At 34.7% G+C, this 12,808-nt stretch overlaps 1 protein-coding gene across 3 annotated transcripts in view; it reads left to right on the forward strand.

The window, feature by feature from the left end:
• The window catches only part of LOC308663144 (trafficking protein particle complex subunit 13), a 30,143-nt gene that overhangs the window by 12,327 nt on the left and 5,008 nt on the right, over positions 1 to 12,808 (forward strand). For all 3 annotated transcript variants that reach the window (XM_081319347.1, XM_081319346.1, XM_081319345.1), the window contains 5 exons: positions 359 to 403; positions 2,613 to 2,630; positions 6,496 to 6,629; positions 8,226 to 8,424; positions 9,816 to 9,916. In XM_081319347.1, the coding sequence (XP_081175473.1) occupies positions 359 to 403; positions 2,613 to 2,630; positions 6,496 to 6,629; positions 8,226 to 8,424; positions 9,816 to 9,916 (497 nt within the window). The remainder of the gene's footprint in view (positions 1 to 358; positions 404 to 2,612; positions 2,631 to 6,495; positions 6,630 to 8,225; positions 8,425 to 9,815; positions 9,917 to 12,808) is intronic.

Here is a 12,808-nt window from a genome sequence, read left to right on the forward strand (position 1 = left end):
TGGTACACAAGATGTAATTGTCTGAATTTTGCTCTTTGACAAGCCGCTATGAGTTCAGGAAAATTTCCAAACTGCATACCAGTTAAGCATGAGAGAGCACAACCCTTTCCAAAATTAAAAGAGAAAATAATTGGCCTCAAATGACATCCAAAGTCACAGCTATTCACTCTTGCTAGAATTGTATTTCAAACTGTTCTTCTCCATCCAGATTCTTACAGCCTCCAGGCAACAGCCTTAATGGTATCTTCTGTTTGACTCAGATATACAGTTGGACTTAGAAAAACAAAAGCCAGTAAAATTAATACCAGTGAAGGAATCTAATAAATCTTCTGTTAGTGTTTATTATTTTTTTCTGCAGGTCCTTAAACCACTAGATGTTAAAACTAAATTCTACAATGCTGAGGTAAGTAGTAAAAATTGATGCCTTTAATGTACGGTAATATAAGGAAATTTCTCTTAGGAATGGAAAGTGTTATATTTAGCCAGGTGTCAGGATTTTTTGTGTATCTCCTGCATGAGATAAACTAATAAGCCCAGCTTTTTTATCAACATGACTGTTTAGCCAGCTTCTGCCTGTACTTGGGTATCTTCTTCATATAATAAGAATAGTAAGGATCTTTTGAGTATGATAATTTTTATGGATTAAGAGAATATAAAACAGATAATATCAGAAAACTAAGAAGAAAATCAAACAAAAAGAAAAGTAAAGGAATGGTTTTAAAAGTAATTGAAAGAACAGTTCATTTAAATAGAGCTTATTTTGTTTAAATCTGTGTCAGATATCCCCAGCCATTTTTGGCCCAAATAGCACATTTTGAAGTTTGACAGCACACCATATCACTCTCACAAAATGATGAGAGTGTGGTGGCCATGCCCAGTGATAAAATATCCATGTGGCTGAGGTTTTTCTTGAGCATCTTCAGAGAAGGAAATACAAAGGATGTTGTGCTTTTGAAACCAGCAATCACTGGAGTTGTTTTATTAAGTCTTGCTTACTTTTCTTCTGTAAATATATGTATCAGAAATTATTACCTTCTTTTAAACTTGATTAAATGATTCAGGTCCTAACTATGGCGTACAGGCTGATACCTTGAAAGATACTCTTTACTACCTTAGTTTTTTTCCCCTGCCTTTTTCAGCCCATTTTTGCCCCATTTTTAGAATGCTTCTGTGTGCATACAAATCCATTCATTCCTGTACATACAATCATACAATCCAAACATTCCTGTAAATAACAAATTAGCTTATTCACTTTTTTACATTAAAGAATCTAAATAATTTAATTTAAATGGAAAGAATCTAAATAATCAATACAACATGGAACCTAAGGGACATCAAATGTGTCTATGGCACAATGGAGCCTTTGGGGACCTTGGTATGATGTTGCATGCATGAAAGATGTGCAAAATGCGGATGTCAATCCTGACAATACATTTAGATATGTTGGGGATATAAAATAGCTACCTAAGAGGTTCTGTGACAATGGAATATCTGAGTGAGTGTGAGGGTGCGCATGGAAGGGTGTATCCCTATTTATAACTGAGCAAAAATTGCTGAGTAAATACAATTTACTCCCTTTTTAATCTACTCATTTATAATTGCTATTACAATGTAATTATATGTTTTGACATGGGGGAAATGTTGAAAGTATTGAGTATTTTTACTCAATATTTCTCCCCAAAGGTGGACCTGTATTCAGAATTATTACTTAGAGAAGAATGGTCTTAGCAAACAAGAAATAAAATTTCTGTGATTTTTCCCAACTCTTGCCTGCTCCATAGCATTGCTGCCTCTCCTGCACCTGCCAAATTAAAGAGAGGAAAAAAACTGTGACAGGAGGCAGAAAATGGACAGTTAATTTGATTTTCATAGGTCTTCTGCACAATATTTGCAGAATATGGAATGAATGAATGAATGAATGAATGAATGAATGAATGAATGAATGAATGAATGAACGAATGAACAAACAGAAGGCTAAATAACAGCTGCATACAGAAAAAGAAAATATGCCTCAACAAATTAAAGTAAGTTGAGAAATTGAAGCCAGTTTCATGTTTCAATGTATGTAATTGAGTGGAGGATGCATTTTTAAAATTATATTTCCTCAACAGTGCTTTTATTTATTTATTTATTTATTTAATTTGTATACCGCCCTTCTCCCGAAGGACTCAGGGCGGTGTAACTTTGGACTTGGTTGTATGCCAAGTAAACAGATTTGGTTTCTCTTATGGAAATCTTCCATGTTGAGAGACAGTATACAAGATGAAACCCTAAAAGAAAAGAAACCCAGATATTTTCCATGTAGAACCTCTTTCCTGAGCATGTACTAGTTTACCAGTGTGTTCATTGTGCAATTACTGTCTTTATCATTCCACATAATTTTTCCTTTGTTATACCATTTGCTGGCACAAGTCTTATTTAGAAGTCAAATGTCTTATTAGTGATCCTTTTCATTTTACTGCAGTGTACATTTTTCTCTTACTAATGCTGTCTTGTTTAAATACACAAAAAAATGCAAAAATATGCATTTTATTTGAAACGTGGTTATCCTCCTTTTTCTTTAACATTTAACCCTAAATTCTCTAATGTTTTTCTTTTTATTTTCCCATTAGAGTGACCTCAGTTCTGTGGTAATTTTTATTTATTATTTATAAATATGTATGTATGCTTGTCTTCTGTTTGTCTTTCTGCCTGTTACTAACATTTTGTTCAAATATAATGGAAAAGCAATGTTTGCTGTACTGACCATAAATATTGCCTTTTGCTTTTTTTTTGTTCAAAAATATTGGGTGAGGGTAGGGGAAAAACAGCTCTCCATATGCATTAGCTCTTTCCTTGTTATCCATTGCTTTCATTAGTTTTCAGTAACATGCTCTCAAAAACAAACAATTTCCTTTTTTTTTTTGCTTGAACATAGAGCAACACATGATATTCTCAAGGTACATTACACTACTACAAGATTATATACATAAGGCTGTTTGTGTAACATGGAAAAAAACACAATTTTTAATTGGAAATAAATTTGCATTCTAGGGAATACAGTATATGCTTTCATAGTTTTAAAATATAATAACATTGGAAAATGTCCAAAAGCTGTCTGAAAAATTCTGAAGCCAAACAGGAATTTGAATATTTTTTTTGCTGTTTGATAGTAAAAACTACTGGTCTTATATTTTACATGGCCCTCTCTCATGACTAACAAAGCCAGCATAAATTATGCAAAATGATAAAGAAAGTATGTAAAATCAAAAGGATTGTGTGGAAAACATTAGCAAATATTTTTCTGCTGACAAAACTAGAACGTTTGCTTTGTGCGGGTTTTTCACTAAAGGTTTTTTCCCCTCCCCCAGTTACAAAAGTTTGGGACAAATTGAAACCTACAAACTGCTATGAAACATATTTAGAGCATTGTGTCAAGCAGAAGGTGTTTTTAAACAGAAATCTGTCAGCCATTTTACTTCCTCTTGTAATTTTTTGTATCCAGCCAAGTATTCAAATTTCTTTTATGTATATATCTAGTAGTTTCTCTTAGTTTGGATGGCTTGAGGGAAAAGGTGTGTTTTGTTTTTTGAGTAGCATGAAGTATATGCAGCCCTTCATATAGACTTATATCATATTACATCATGATTAGGTTTCTGTTACCTACTTTTTTGTGAAGACACTGGATTGGAGGAGAGAGTCTAAGAACTGTTGCATTTTTCTTCACATGCTTATGCTGCTTTCCAATCCTAAATGCATGTGGCAATGTTTACTATAACATTAGTGCAATGTGATTTTATTTCAAATTTATATATTTATAAATTTATAAATTTATATATTCAAATATATATATTCATATATATATATTCAAATATATATATTCATATATATATATATATATATATATATATATATATATATATATATAGTGGAATCTACAAATTTCCTATGAAACATATTGCTCTAATAAAATTACTACTAAGATTAATCAGTTCTTGCTTCATTGTATTCTACTTTGCTTTTTCATTATATTACTTGATTTTGCTTTCTTCATTCAACTGAACTGTTGCTAATTTTTTGTTAATGGATTCTTTTTTAAACCTACTAGAGGGATATATGGAAACCCCAGAGATTAGATTTAGTGGATTTATAAGATATTATTGCAGAATAGTAGAACGTTTTGAATATCAGATACTGGAAAATGTGGGAGCAATTAAGCTCAAATGCTTAAGAAGCAAGATAACTGAATTTGTCACTGGTGTTTTGCTTGACAAAGGCTGCATTCAAACATAGCTCTACATTTTTAGTATCTTCATGACCTTTTGAATTCCTTGAATTCTTCCAGTGTGTTTAGGAAGGGGACAGAATTGACCACATTTTAGTATGGCATCGAAATCTTTATCTATCTTAACTATGGGTAATGCAAGTAAGCCATAATTAGTGGTGTAAAATTAAATTGATTCTCATAATTGTAATTAATTTGAAGTATTGCAGAACTCAGAAAACACATGGATTGTGTGCTAATCTAAAATGGGAAGAAGAGCTCTGAACATTTTTAAGGTGCACCTGAAGGGAAGGGGTTTGCAGTCCCAGTACCATATGCCCTGCAATAGTTTTAATAATGTTATATTGGGATTAAGTATTAACATCCAAACTGAGTCTTATTTTTTTTGCTGATCTCGTCAATATCCAGGAATATTTGTTGTTGTTCAGTTGCTAAATGATATCTGACTCTTTTCGACTCCATGGACCATAGCGTGCTGGGCTCCCTTCTCCCCCCCCCCCCCGTCTCCTGGAGTTTGTCCAAATTCATGTTCATCCAGGGATATAATAGTCTAAAATTTATTGTGCAGTTTGCTACAATTATTCAACATGTTTTTACACATTAGGACTGCACAAATCCTTTAAAAAAGATGTTTTGCAATGCATGGGAGCGCATATGAACCTCTTTTTTGAATCCTCAAAGCAATGTAGTCTTTTTTTACATATGTGCAGAGACAACCAGAAGCATCTTATGAAGCAGCCATGCGAGAAGGGTTACTGCAGATTTCAAAGGCCTTTTTTTAAAAAAAAGATTTGCCTAGCAATAGAAAACATGCTGTGAAATTTTCCTTGCATATGTTTTGAAGAGCAGGGTGTGATTAGGAGACTTGATCAAGTAGCTGTTTTCATCTCTACCATGCTAGCCTCTTTAATCATCAACAGGTTTTGATTTCTGCTTGAAAAAACTAGCTTCTTTATTTTGCTTTGCAGCACTAAGCTCTTGGAGAGAATGAAAACATAAAGAATTATTTTGCTGCTAAGAGGAATCATGCAGTTCACATGCAAACATCCATAAATCTCTGCATACTGCTAAATTATGATAATTATTTTTAAAACATTGACTCACTTTTACTTGACACTTAATGATTTATAAATATTTCAGTCCTGAAGATGAATAGTTTTTGCTTGTTTTCATTATGCTCCTTCTGTGTCTTTTACTTCAGGTTTTGACATATAATTGAAATGATATAATTTATTGATGAAGTATGTTCATTAACTCTATTAATGAACTTAATTAAAGATATTAATATCTGAACTAATTAATATAAGGAGATGTACTAGATTACATTAGTGCTACTCAGGTACTTTTGCATTCTGTCTGTGAAGAAAATAACCACTCAGGCTAATACCCTCTGCACATTTACCTAGGGAGTTGATTTAATTGAAATTAGATCCAGTTGAGTTCACACACATAAAGACTGCATCTGCTGCATGGTTTTTATAGTATGTCTTTGTCTGTAAATCTTTGTGAAAGGTGAGGACAAGCGTGGGCTTTTAAAATACATGACAACTAATCTTTTGCTAAATTAGTTGTTTTGGCAGAATCCACTGTCAAACTGTTCAGTCATGAAAATAAAAGTAAGATCACATGCTTATTACTGGAAGTCTTAGAGCAAGAAATAACTGAGATAATAAGAAAATTAACCTATGTGATAATATTAACGTGTAAGAGCTTCATAAGAAATTCGTAGGAATAAAATGTAACAGTAAATAGCGATTCTAGCATTTACTGTGCCAGAGCTTCTTGGATAGTTGGCATACTGTCAGAAACAGTAGCAAAGCTCCCCATTAATAATCCCATATTTTCTTTGTATGTAGTCCGATATATCACTGGCATGGCATGTGTACATATGCATTGCAGTCACTTCTCATTTCTTAAACATACTTTCCTTTTTTGACGAATTCTGAATTGATGTGATTGTAGATCAATATGCAGACCTTATCCTAAGGCAGGATAATGTAAGAAATTACCCCACACCCATTGTTCAGCACAATTCCAGTTGACTAACTTTTTTTGCTTCTATTGCTCTCCTTTGGGATGAAGACTTTTCTCGCATTTAATTACTGTGACCTTGATTTTTCAGGCATGAAACTAACTGCGTATGTGGTTGAATGTTTTTCAAACCTTTAAAGGGCTGGAACTTTTCTCAGTTCAGACTATTTTTTATTTAAGCATTTTTCTTGATTTTTCAGACTGATGAAGTGTTTTTGGAAGCTCAGATTCAGAATATCACAAGCTCTCCAATGTTTATGGAGAAGGTATCCTTAGAACCGTCTATTATGTACAATGTAGCAGAATTAAATGCAGTCAGTCAAGATAGGGACAGGTAAGAGGCTTGTTTGTAGCCAGTCTTATTTGAGAATGCTGTATTTACATCTACCCATAGAAAGCAAAAATATGTGTATCCAATTGGAACTGTTTCTATACATAGGCTCTGTGTACTGTGCCTCCCTATATTAGGAGTACTGAGGGCAGTTTAGCATCAAATTGTCCATTTCTTCTTTAGATTTTCTTCCTTTCCCTAGGTTAACTTTCTTAGGTTATGAGCTAAGAATCACAAATGTTATGGTTGTGATTTTTTGGCACCCACTCACCTAGGTTTGCAGTTATGAAGAACTTAGATTATAAAAGATATTGCTCTACGTAAAATGGACTGTTATGTAAAAACCCTAACCACTTATTTAATTAAAAGCTTTTGCAAGATGAAGAGTGTCTCTCACTGGTAACAGAAATAGAAATGTGTTTTATATTCCTAAGCATTAAGTTTTTTATCTGTGTATGATGTGATACAAAGTTTATTATTAGTACTGTTCTTTGGATTACAGTACCTCATTCAGAAATAGAATAAACTTTATGTCTGAATATTCTGCATCTGTTAACATGTGAGGGAAAACTAGTATTTTAAAGATTTTTTAATTTTTTTTAAAACTTGGAATTCTTTTTAAAAACTTCTTAATTGCCACATAGATTGTAGTACGTAACTATATATATATATATAGTTATATAGGTAAAGGTTCCCCTGCACATGTGTGCTAGTCGTTTCCGACTCTAGGGGCTGGTGCTCATCTCCGTTTCAAAGCCGAAGAGCCAGCGTTTGTCTGAGGACGTCTTCGTGGTCATGTGGCCGGCATGACTAGACGCCAAAGGCACTTGGAACGCTGTTACCTTCCCACTGTAGTGGTCCCTATTTTTGTACTTGCATTTTTACGTGCTTTCGAACTGCTAGGTTGGCAGAAGCTGGGACGAGTAACGTGCTCACTCTGTTACGCGGCACTCAGGATTCAAGCGGCCAAACTGCCGACCTTCTGATTGACAAGCTCAGAGTCCTATCTTACCTTTCATTCAGGAGCACAACACTATACAACATTCCATCTTCCTACTTTTTTCTCTCGGCAACCCTTTCTGAGATAGGTTGGTGTTAGCTTTTTGAGGTAGAACAGACATGAAACAGGACCAGATGACATAATGTTCCTTTTGGTAAGGCTGTACTATAAGGTTACTTTAACAGAAACTTGCAAGTCTGAAAGGGGAAGATTCCTTTTGAGCCTTATTCTCCACCTATTATGTGGCTGTGGGCTATGCCCTTTCTTATCATTTCCTAGTAGGCAGCATCTCTTCTCCCCTTGTCCCGTCCCACTTCTCCCAAGGCACTTTCACTTACCTTTACAGTTGGGATGAGAGCGACCAGCCTGAAGTCATTCGGTGACCTTCCATGATTAGGCTGGAGAACCTTGGTTTCTTCATGCCAACCCAAACATTTAACCCCTAAAGCACAAGGGCTTCAAATTTAATTTTGAGTGATTTTGTTTTCCTTCTCTTTGTGTCAATTTATTTGCCATAATTGTAGACCGATTCTTAAATGAATTAGCTAGAAATCCAAATCTGAAGTATAAACTAAGGTGAACTTTTACTTTCCCTCCAGTGTGTCAACATTTGGTACAAGAACATACTTACAACCAATGGATACACGCCAGTATTTATATTGTCTGAAACCCAAGCAGGAATTTTCAGAAAAAGTTGGTGTTATTAAAGGTGTAACAGTTATTGGGAAGCTCGATATCGTATGGAAGACAAATTTGGGTGAAAAGGGAAGGTTGCAAACCAGCCAACTTCAAAGAATGGCAAGTCCTTTTTATGATGTTCTTTGAAGAAAGCTAAGCTGCATTTTCTTTGCTGTGAACAAAAGGAAAAATAGTGAAGAATCTGTCTGCTGACAATTCACACTGAGCATGATGAATATATATGTTGTACATGATAAATTAGTGTCTTAATATTTACCTATTTTTTTTTTTCAGAAAACATCTTTTTAGGTATATCTGAGCATCTTTTTTAATCTTCAAGAACAATTTTCAGAAGTAGCAAAAAGCCAAGTAATATGTGGTTTTTTTCATTTGTCATCTGTTGTTAAAAGAGTTGGAATGAACATATCCCTTATTCTTCATTATATCATTGTTTTCATTCCACAAGATGGCCCTGTAGGATGATGGCCATTTGCTTAAGTGCCTTTAAAAGGGATTAGACAGATTAATGAAGCATAGAATTATCAGTCTGTAATAGCATGGATGTCTCAGCGGAGCCTCTGTATATAGAATCAATATCAGATGCTAGGAGGCAGCTAGTAGGAGAAAGCTATCACCTTTGTGCCTTGCTTGCAGGTTTTCCAGAAACCATTAGATAACCTAACATTTCCCAGTCCATTGAAATCATCCTTGAAATAGGAATGTTTTTGTGGTCTCATGCAAATGGCAGTACAATATTTTTAATTTTATTTTTTTAATTTTTATTCCATTTATATCCCGCCCTTCTCCGAAGACTCAGGGCGGCTTACAAGCTTAGCAGTAGCCTTCATTCTATGTATATGCCTGCTTATTAGGGCTTTCACACACCCCCAAGCGGCATTATTACAAAGTCAGCTTAATTGCCCCCAACAATCTGGGTCCTCATTTTACCTACCTCGGAAGGATGGAAGGCTGAGTCAACCTTGAGCCTGGTGGGATGCGAACCTGCACTAATTGCAGGCAGCTGGTGTTACTTAAGGAGGCATTAGCCCACTGCTCCACCAAGGCTTTTAATATCCTTAAAAAGAATATTAAAAATGTTATCTTTAAAACATAGTCCATGAGGAATAATAGCAGCTGGAGGATGCCATTAAAATAAATAGAAAATATAAAATTTGTAAATATTATATTGGATGTCTCCCTTTGTAAGAATGTATAGCTTGCAACTGGTGACTTCATGAATATATATGATTCTAAGTATTTTTTTAAAAAAAGAAAGAATCTCATGAAGATTCCTCCTGCTTATACCTAGCCAAAGGAAGATATGGTCTCTCAATGACATTTGAAAGGTTAATTTAATTGCTTACACTTTCATCCTTAGTACATTGAGGTTAGACAAGGTGCACAAAGATATTGTTATGTTGCTTTGTTTTTGCTAGGAGTTGAAAATGACTTGATGGCACGTACTGTAAGAATGATCAGTCATGCTTTGCTAAGCTTTTAATACTCCTTAGGCTCCAGGTTACGGTGATGTGAGGCTTTCATTGGAGACAATACCCGACACAGTCAGCCTGGAAGAGCCTTTCAACATCACTTGTAAAATAACAAACTGCAGGTAATGCAATACTTTCCCTTGCTCATTTGGATTTTCAGAATGGAATCTTTATTTTCAATCAAAGGAAAAGCTCTGTAAAGATGGCTCACTCAGTATGTCTTGATCCTTATTTTTAGATGCACAGGTAGTCCTCACCTAATGATCACAATTAGAACCAGAAGTCTATCACTAATCAATTCACTAGTTAATCAGATATCACATGTCCATGACTTGTGATTTTACTGCCGGGTTCTCCATTGACTGTCTGTCAAAAGCCAGCAGTAAAGTGCACAAATGGCTATCATGACCATGGGATGCTGTGGAGTTTGTAAATACCTGCTGGTGGCAAAGCATCTGAATCTCGATCACATGACCCTACAATGGTCGTAAGTGTGAGGACTGGCCAAAGTTACTTTTTCAGTGCCATTGTAAATTTGAACAGTTGCTAAACAAGGCTATTGTTAAGCGAGGGTTGTTTGTACTAAAATATTAATGTTAATATGAAATTCACAAAATAGATTCATAATATTATGGTTAAAATTATTTTGTTGAAGCAATTGGCTCTTAGAAATATTTTTACAAATAGATTGCCAGTAATCCTACCTTCAATCACTCAGATTTAGAATCAAAAGTGATTTATTTCACAACGTTTGAGGTGTATGTATTAATAAGAAAGGATAAAGTTGTGTTCTAGTTTTAATTATTGACTGGATTCAAAATTACAGTTTAATGTGATAACTTTAGTTTTTAACATAGCTAGTGCGATTGTACCTTATCTAATAAACTGTACCAAGTCATTTGTTTAACTGTGGTTCATTGTTTTTTTTTTTTTTTTTTTTTTTTTATTGAAAAGTTTTAAAATACAGTTTTCCATTAGAAAAAAAAAAAAAAAAAAAAACCCTTCCCCCTCCCTCTACCCCCCCTACCTCCCCCCAACGTCCCTCCCTCCCCTCCTCCCTCCACCCCCCCTCCCCCCCCGACTTCCCAGAGCTAAATACAAGGTATATGTATGTAAAAAAGCAATCATAAACTACCATATACTAAAGACTATAGATTCTAAAATCCATCACTCTCTAGCTTATATAGGATAAAACACACCTTAACCATAATAAATGTATATAAAAAAAAACTAGCATAAAAGAAAGAAAAAGAAACGAAAGAAGACTCATTCGAATGCTACATAAAACTTCTTAACCCTATACTTGTTCTGGATAAACTCAATCCATTTTCTCCATTCCATAATATAACGTTCTTGCGAATGATCTTTCAAATAGGCTGAAATCTTCGCCATCTCTGCCAGGTCGGAAACCTTTAAAGTCCATTCTTCTATAGTCGGCAGTACCTCTTTCTTCCAATATTGACCTATCAAAAGTCTTGCTGCCGTAACTAAGTTCAACATCAGCTTAGAGTCCACAACTGTAGCGTCAACAATTATTCCCAACAAAAAAAATTGCGGACAAAACTTTATCCTCCGTTTAAAAATCTTCTGCATATTCCACCAGACTTTTATCCAAAAAGCCTTAACCTTCTTACATGTCCACCATATATGAAAATATGTTGCATCTTCATCACCACATCTCCAACATTTAGGCTGGTATTTCGGATACATACTTGCAAGCTTTTTGGGATCTAAATGCCATCTATAAAACATTTTGTAAAAGTTCTCTCTTAAATTTTGAGCTTGAGTAAATTTTACATTCCTCACCCAAATCTTCTCCCAGGTGTCCATTGTAATAACTTCCTGAATGTTTTGGGCCCATTTTATCATGCAATCTTTAACAAGCTCCGTTTCTGAATCAATCTCCAGCAATGCAAGATATATCCGTTTAATATGTGCTGGTCCCTGGTTTCTAATTTGCTTTATCAAATTTTCATCAGTCATTATAAATCCATTTTTCTGGTCTTCTTTCCACCTGGCCCGTAACTGAATATATTGAAACCAAGTTTGGACAACCTTCTCTTCTCGCAACAGGCTATATGCTTTCAAGCACCAAATATTCCTTTCCAAACTTAAAATCTCCTTGTACGTAGTCACATCATGTTTAAAGCCAGCATGTATATTTTCTATTGCGTGTTTTGGAATTGCCCACAATGGTATCTTGCTGCTTAACTTATGTCTATACTTCTTCCAAACTCTCAGCAATGCCTGTCTTAAAATATGCATCCTGAACACAATATCTACCTTCTTATCATACAACAAATATGCATGCCAGCCAAACAACAGATCATGGCCCTCAAGATTTAATAACCTCAATTGCGTCAAATTAATCCAATCGCTTATTCCTACTAATGCAGCAGCTTCATAATATAATTTCAAATTGGGCAGCTTAAGGCCACCTCTCTCACGAGTATCCTGCATAATCTTAAGTTTAACTCGTGGCTTTTTCCCTGCCCAGACAAATTTATTGATACCACGCTGCCATTCCTCCAAATTAGAATCTTTCTTAAGAATCGGTATCATTTGAAATAAAAATAAAAATTTGGGCAGGACATTCATTTTCACTGCTGCAATCCGTCCCAACAAAGACAATTACAATTTTTGCCAACTCTCCAATTCTTTTTGAATTTTTCCCCATAATTTTTCATAATTATTTTTATATAGCTTTGTATTAGAGGGCGACAAAATCACCCCCAGATATTTAACCCTTTTAACAATCTCAAATCCAGTTAATCCTTCTAAGAGAGCCTTCTGTGAAACTGTCATATTTCTAGCCAAAATTTTAGTTTTCTGTATATTTACTTTAAATCCAGAAACTTTGCCATATTGTGTTATTATCTCCATCAGGTCCACAACAGAGTTCTCTGGCTGGGTCACTGTAACAACCAGATCATCGGCAAATGCTCTCAATCTATAGTCCTGATCTCCAACTTGAATTCCCTTAATTTTTTCTGAATTCCGAATCTTGGTCAATA

Source organism: Vipera berus (assembly GCF_964194415.1).
Source record: "Vipera berus genome assembly, chromosome: 2".
NCBI lineage: Eukaryota > Metazoa > Chordata > Lepidosauria > Squamata > Viperidae > Vipera > Vipera berus.